Source organism: Oryza brachyantha, chromosome 6, assembly GCF_000231095.2.
Source record: "Oryza brachyantha chromosome 6, ObraRS2, whole genome shotgun sequence".
Classification (NCBI taxonomy): Eukaryota; Viridiplantae; Streptophyta; class Magnoliopsida; order Poales; family Poaceae; genus Oryza; species Oryza brachyantha.
The window spans coordinates 9202345-9210510 of NC_023168.2; the positions used below are offsets into that span (position 1 = coordinate 9202345).

Sequence of the window (8166 nt, forward strand, 5' to 3'; positions counted from 1 at the left end):
GTTTGTCATGCCTATTGTGTTATTATTTTGGATTAAAATATACTGAAATGTGACCATATTTCTAACAGTCAATTTGAACAATGTAATATACAACAAAAATAGTAAACAATAAGAGAATGAATTCGGTTAAAAAATGAAGATATCAACACAAACAAAATCGTGAAACTACGAGATTCGTCCGGAAATTCGTTTATGCCTAAAAGTCCCTCCTGCTGCTCAAGCTGGACCTGGACTGGCTGTATTCTGAGCTGAAATCCTGGCTGCCAAACGCCATCCTTTGGAACTGCCTGATGTCGGCCGTGTTCGCTACGTTGAACATCTGGCTCTTCCCTGGCTGTACGCCGTTGCTGAGATCCACATCCGTCAAGCTGTCGAGTACTCTAACGACCTGAAAACACACACAAGGGGAAGCATCGATCTCAATGGCAGTGACTAACACGCTGTGCACAGGAGGATCTGCAAAGCACTACCACTTGCCAGATTTGCTACAGTGACACAAAAATGATTTGAGGAGCATGTATACCTGTCCCATCTTGGGCCTCCTGGCAGCGGAGTGCCGGATGCAGGCCGCCGCTGCCTCGATCACACGGAACATCTCGACTTCGTCGTAGTTCCCGTCGAGGCGAGGGTCGACGAGCTCATCGAACTCCTGGTTCTCGATCGCGCGGTTCAGCAGCGGTCTCGACTGCAACAGGGGTACGGTTAGGAAGAATATGGGGCGTGAAAAAAACCAAACGATATATTTACAGACAAAAAATAGTATGAATAATTTTTTTATATACATTGTTGATAGCGATCTAAAAGCTAATGTTGCAAAACAAAATTCAATGAAAAAACATTAAAATAGGCTCCAAATTTAAGGGTAAAAATTTAAATTTCAGCCCGCAGACATAAGCAGAAGCGAAAAAACGAAGACCAGTCACCCATACACGACATCAGAACTGTGCAAACTCTCCGGTGTATTTTCAGACTTGGCAAGCAGAGCAGGCCGCGCGAGTGCGTGGTACGTGGAGCTTACCCACTCGACGAGGCTCTCGTCACCGAGGGGGCGGGACGAGTCGACGGGCTTCCGCCCAGTGATGAGCTCCAGCAGCACGACGCCGAAGGAGAAGACGTCCGATTTCTCGGTCAGCTTCCCTGTCGACGCGTACTCCGGAGCCAGGTACCTATGTATGTACGTACGGCCTCGTCAGAAATAATTAATGAACAATTGACACTGGTGCGTGTAGGGGCCTGCACGTTCGCAGACAAAAAATGGTTTTATCAGCAGGCAGGATCGCGTTACCCGAACGTGCCCATCACTCGGGTCGAGACGTGGGTGACGTCGTTCTCCGCCAGCCTGGCAAGCCCAAAGTCTGCCACCTGTGCAAACAACACAGCAATCAGGTTCCAGATCATAAGCTTGTGTTTTTCTCCGGATTATTTTTAGTTTTTTCATCGGTTTTTCTGCATATATTTTCTAAACGGTGTTCTTTGCAATATGTATATATATAAGTTGTCTAAATAGATTTTCAACTTTATATTATTTTTATCGTTTATATTATTAAATAGATATTATAAAAATCAGATAGTATTTTATTTTCAGTTAGATAAAAACGCAGCATAAGTAATTAACGTATCCACTGAAGTAACTAAATGTCAGAAATAATGTAATTTTGCATCAGTTAGATGAAAACCTGTGCTTCAAAGTGGTCATCAAGCAGGATGTTTGATGACTTTATATCCCTATGGATGATTCTTGGATGACCTACAACCACAAAGTTCAAGAGAAAGCAATTAACATCAGAAATTCCAACTGACATAACCCAATTGAACAAAATAAGAAACAAGTCCATCTTACAATCCTCATGGAGGTAGGCCAGTCCGCGCGCCGACCCGGCGGCGATCTTGACCCTCGTCGGCCAGTCCATCACCGGCCTTCCCCTCCCTGCAAGCTCCGGCAATTAAGCAAAGCGAGATGAAGAGACGAGACGGCGAAAAAGCCATGAGAATTTCATCAAGAGAGAGTGAGCGCGATCAGCTACCGTGGAGGTGGTGGTGCAGCGTGTCGTTGGAGACGAAGTCGTAGACGAGGAGGCGGTGGTCCTCGGCGATGCAGTAGCCGACGAGGGAGACGAGGTGGCGGTGGTGGACGCGGCTGATGATCTCCACCTCCGCCTGGAACTCCCGCTCGCCCTGCCCGCCGCCGCCCTTGAGCTGCTTCACGGCCACCACCTTGCCGTCGGCAAGCGTGCCCTTGAACACACACCCGAACCCGCCCTCGCCCAGGAGCTTGTCGCGCGCGAACCCGGCGGTGATGTCGTACAGCTCGTCGAAGGTGAAGGCCTTGGTGTTGCCCACGCTGAGGTCGCTCGACGCCGCCACGCTCCTCGCCGCGCCCTGGCTCCCCGTGCTGTAGTTCGCCGACGTGTACCGCTGCTGCTGCTGCTGCTGCTGCGGTTGGTACGAGTACGACTGCCCGTACGGCTGGCCGGATGCCGTCGGCGACATACCCTGGCTCTGGCCCATGCTGAAGTTCATCGACCCCGGCGCCGACGGCGCCCGGAGGAACGGCGCCTCGCCGGACATGTGCTGCGGCGTGTAGGACGGCACCGAGAAGCCGGGGTAGTATCGCTCGGCCTGTCTCCGCTTCCGCCGATGCGACAGGCAGACGAACATGCCGACGAAGCCCAGGAAGGCGATCACGACGACGACAACCACGGCCGCGGTGGTGCCGGAGCTTAGCCCGCCGTTGCCTGGCGGCGCCGGCACGCTGGCGCTGCTGTCCGCTGCCGGCGGAGAGCCCGTGGCGGTAGCTGTGCCCGTCCGGGTCGGCGGAGGCGGCGGGGCAGAGTCCACGACCGAATGTCGTTGTGGCGGAGGCGGCGGCGTGGCAACGGGCGACGCTCGCGGCGCCGGTGCTTCAGGTGCAGAAGTGGCGCTTGGCGACGGCGGCGGGGGTGCGGACGGCGGCGGCGGCGCCTGCGTGGGGACCGGCGGTGGCGCAGCATTATCCGGTGGGGGCGGTGCTGTGGGAGGCGGCGGGGAGGGCGTCGGTACAGGAGCCGGTGGCGGGGGAGGCAACGCAGCCGGTGGAGGCGGAGGCACCACTACCGGCGGCGGAGGGGGTGTCACCGCAGGCGGGGGAGGCGGTGGAAGCGCCGGCGGTGGCTGTGAAGGAGAAGGTGGCGGCGGACTAGCGGACGATGGGGCAGGCGGCGGAGGAGCAGAGGACGAGGAAGAAGGAGGAGGAGGTGGAGAGGTGGACGAAGTCGCCGGAGGCGGCGGCGAGCCGCCAGTTAACGGTGGTGTCACCGGCGGAAGAGGGCCGCCGCCGCCGCCGCTGGGGGGTTGCACCTGGAGCAGAGTTCGCATCTTGTGCTACTGCAAGCCTGCAACTCTGCAAATGCAAAGCCACTATTACAACAGAAACCAGAGTGGACGCGCGCTAACGGTGTTGCATTAACTATGTTTCATGGTGTTGCATGATTGTTTTCTAATAGAAGTTCATGAGTTGCATGATTGTTTTCTAATAGAAGTGACAGCCATGTTCTATGTATATAATGGTGGCGGATTTCTATACAGGAGTTGTGTGATGCACGTTGTATATAGTGACTACCGGTACTCGTGCATCTGCCATGAACGTTCCATAATATTTATCTTTAAACATTTTAGTCTATAAACATGTTATATATAATATAGTATTATATGAAATAAATATATATATATATACACGTCATTAATGCAGTATAAAACAATTATGATTTGTTCGTAACAAGCTACCAAACAAACTCTCTCTTTGTCTATCCATTTTTGGTTGTAACTGTATCGTTAGTCGGTTGTAACTGTATCGTTAGCTCTTCTGCATCAACCAATTTTTTTCTAGTTTGTTATTGTACCACCAAAAAAAATCAATTGCTCTCTATGACAAGAAACAGAGGCTTACAACTTTTCATCTGTCAGTACTAATCAAGTTGTTGAAAACTTACATTTAGCATGGATTAAAAAATATTAGTTTTTTTCATATTTTCATAAATAATTAATGCTCCTTAATTAATACCAAAATATAGCAGAAAAATTATATCAAGTATAACTTATATTAGTATAGAAAAACATAGTCATACTGGAAATGCACCAAAGATGCATATGGACAAATAGAAATATATAACAAAATAGCACAAGAAAAATCCATATCTTTGAACAGTTAAGAACAAAGCTTATTGTATTTCAACAACCATCAATGGCTTCATGAAAATAATTAAAGTAAAATAAGTGATAAGTAAACATCAAAAGTGTCTAAAAAAGCATCCAACATTTCCATTAATTTTCTACTACGGAAGCATATGTGTTTCTTGGGATACGTTACCGTTATACAAGCTAACAAAACATTTGTACGACATCTAGCCCTTGAGAGTTCTTATAATAAATAACTAATGTATATGAAGGGAAATAGAGAGAAGAATTAAAAAGGCTTTCACTCAGGTGAATAATGCTATTTTTTACTTTTTGCATCAAACCAATTTGTGTGGTAACAGGAAATTTAAAACTACAAAATTGACCCTGAATAGTTATAGGTAACATATGGCTAGGCATAAAAATTGTATCAAGAGAAAATAGTTATAGGTAATATATGGCTCGTTATAGGTAACATAGACAATAGTCATTACTACCATATCAAGAGAATTCTTATTGCACTGCTACATAAGTAATTGAAATCTATTAGATAATCAAAATATCAAACTAAAGGATGTGACTACATAGATGCATGCTGAGACCGACTCTAGATTGTTTCAGTGGCATTTGATCAAACACCCACTAGGCAAAATAGAATATATCCAAACAATAGAAGAATTTCAGCAGTTGATCGTTCAAGTCACAACCAAATTGCACGAACAAAAGAAATAAATTGAAAATTTGGAATGATAGTAGAGATTTAACCCACTCAATGATATATGATTCCAATCATTGGCGATGGAATCGTGCTGCCACTCGAGACGATGTGCCGAAACTGGATCGCGATATGACTGCAAGATCCAAATTAGTTTGCTACACTGCAACTAATCACGAGTAAAATGGTCTAACAACACCACACTGCAACTAAAAAATCAACTTCATGGTTAAAACAACCTGCAATAGAAGTTGGAGTGTTGGACTAACGATTGAGCGTTCACTTAAACACCTCCTTAGTAAAAAATAAAGTGAATCCATAATCAAATAAGAACATGTCGCTAATTGTTTAAGACGAAATCAAATAGTAAAGTGGAAGAGGAGGAGATCTAACCAAAACAAAGAAACTTTTAGTGTCGGCGTTGGTCGAGAGAGTGGGCGCAGGCGCAACGGCGGCTGGTAGTGGTATCGGCAGCCTGCACTGGGGCGTCGGAGGATGGCGAGGAGAGATGCTATTGGACAGAACTGCACTCTAGTCATCCTCGTTGTGGTTTCCACTATATACTTAACCTATTTGTTAGGGTAAATTTAGTGGAAACTTGGAAACTATTCCATACAAGTTTCTAAAACATCTTAGAAAAATCTCACACATAGCTAAGATGGTGTTAGAGAACTAAAAAAGGCTATGAACAAAACATCTTTCATGATTTTTCTCCACTATTTGTTATTTTTATATCTTAGAAACAAAGTTTTGTTTGGTCTTGCAATTTTATTGGTTCTCTAATATCATCTTACCTTTCTGTACAAAATTTTTGAGAATTTTGAAAACTTATATGATGTTGTTTGCATGTTTTCACCGAAGTTATGGTTTCCACCATATACATATATTATACTATTTGTTACTGACACATATACCCTTTGGCCACCCTATACTGCCCTTTTTTCCTTTCCAAAAAAAGTAATGAGTTGGTGATAAGATGATTCCAGATTCATCACCCAGCACAATTACCTTTTCTTTTAAATGAGTATAGTGCATGTCATGTGGGTCATTTTTTTCTGGGACTTTTAACTTTTTGCCACTATTTGCCATATCCTCTTAATCTCCCTCACAGCTACAGTGAGGGAGAGTAGCAAATCTATTGCCATTCATCATGTAAATGTGGCAAATAGTTAAATTTCCTTTTTTTTTCTCGAAAGAAGTCAGTGTCACTATAATTAGGGTTGAGATCTAATAATATAGCAAACTCATGCCATCTCAATTAATAGTTTATTTCAATATTAATAGGTAACGAGGGAAAGGCCTTTTTTTTTTAAACAGTAGCTTTTCTCAAAGCTCATTCTTAAAACAAGTTTTTCAAAAGGGTTGAATTATAATAATTTAAGGCGTATGTGTGTACATAGAGTTGCTCTTTACATCGGTTATGATGGGGACATCACTGCCTTGGAGATGAACACAGCTCTCTTAAACATCCATCAACCAAATACACACATTTGCATTTAAGATTTACTTACTACTCACTCTGTTTCAAAACAAGTAACTACTTTGAACAATTTTAAATGAACTAGTACTCAAGTAAAAAATGACCTTCATGACCCTATTTATTAACCCTTTTAAGTGATGGAAAGGTGTGCTAACAATACCCCTAATAGGTGCACTAATTGTATATGCCCCCATTTACTCTGGTTTCTTTTCTTCCAAGTCCCAAAGTAGGTCGTGTACTTTGTTAGGGTTGGAACTAGCGCAAAAAACATAACAACATATTAGCATATGATTAATTAATTAATTACTAGCTACAAAAACTGAAAAATGGATTGATATGATTTTTTAAACAACTTCCCAGTGTAATTTGTTTTGGCAAGGAAAGAACACTGTTTAGTAGTTCAGAAAGCATGCACGAGGAAAATATAGGTTGGGAAGAAGAGGTAAAAATGCAGTAGTAGTAACTTATCTTGGGACAATTTTTTGGTAGAATGATCACTTATTTTAGGATGCAGGGGTACATATTTGGACAAACAACGTTGCATCATGAGTTTTACTTGCATAGGTGACTAAAAGGGAAGTGTGCTTATAAAATCCATAGATGATCAATGAAGTTGATTGGGCGCCAATTGATAGATTTCCCCAATAATTCTTTCTCACCACCATGTCACTATTGGGCCATTGAATGCACGAGATAACTTTCTACATGATTTGGATTTAGTTTTGGCCATCCTTACAACACCAAATTTAAAATGATCTAGCTGCTGATCCGAAAGGTTGGCTGTAGCTCATGAGTAATGGTTGGACAACTTATGGAGTGTACTTTAAGATATTTTTGTTCCACGTCAAAAGTCCTCTGAAAATATTAGGTGTCACAAAAATAAATCATGTATCTCATCAAGTCGTAGGCAACTTTAGGTCTTGGGCCTTATAACTGTGTCATGGGTTAAGTTTAATAAAATGAATATTTTTTATGAAATGAAATACATGCAGTGAAAATCGTAGTTTCTATTCTAGATAATCATGGACTGAAGCAATATTATCCATTGGGTTTTATAGGACAATCCTGTGGGTTTGGATGAGTTACATAAAGGCCATGAATTTTCCAAAGAAGAAGAAAAGAAAAAGATAAAAACAATTAGGTCCCACTTTTCAATCTACTTGTGTAATTGCTTCATTCATGTTGATGTTGATGGTGGTAGGAGCTACCATAGTGAGCCATAGTTTAAAAAGCCTCGACATGTTCCTAGTTAGGTGACGTTACAGAGGTTATGTCCTTGGCCGCTAGAACTTTACCCAAAAAAACATGATCAAAATAAACAACAAGCATGCAACCTTACTACTGATGTGGTGGATAGATCATCCTACTAGCGGTGAAGAGAACCATATAAGTAACTATAGTTGGAGCCTAGAAGCTTACTCAAGCTAGCCCATGAAACGGGCCATTGATACGATGCCTCCAAAAAGTGGAGGTTGATGCTCCTAAGGCCATGCTTCGAAGCACGCATGCCGAAAATAGCTAGCACTACTAACTCTCGATTGGATCTGGTTATGGCCCAACGGACCACGGCGACAAGAAGCCCAGTGACCTAATGAATCACTATCAATGAGGCCGATGACAACTACTGAGGCAGTAGGATGAGGATGACCATCAACGGTGACCAGCTCAGTAATTAAAAGAAAAGATATGAGAAAACATGATAAACACAAATTGAGAGGCTCTAAGAAGGCAAGAATTGGAGAGGAAATGGAATCAGATGTTTTTGTTAGGTGTTTCACGAGAGGTCGAGAGCCTACCCACACTCCTTGCCTAGTTTAAT

At 43.5% G+C, this 8166-nt stretch overlaps 1 protein-coding gene across 1 annotated transcript; it reads right to left on the minus strand.

The window, feature by feature from the left end:
* Positions 1-127: 127 nt before the first annotated feature.
* LOC102705926 (proline-rich receptor-like protein kinase PERK8) lies at positions 128-2658 on the minus strand. The gene is made up of 7 exons (XM_006656916.3): positions 2025-2658; positions 1841-1927; positions 1677-1747; positions 1286-1362; positions 1019-1166; positions 524-685; positions 128-388 (listed from the first exon to the last, which is right to left on the minus strand). The coding sequence occupies exons 1-7, from the start codon at positions 2656-2658 to the stop codon at positions 197-199; spliced, it is 1371 nt and encodes a 456-aa protein (XP_006656979.2). The 3' UTR covers positions 128-196.
* Between the last annotated feature and the right edge of the window lie 5508 nt (positions 2659-8166).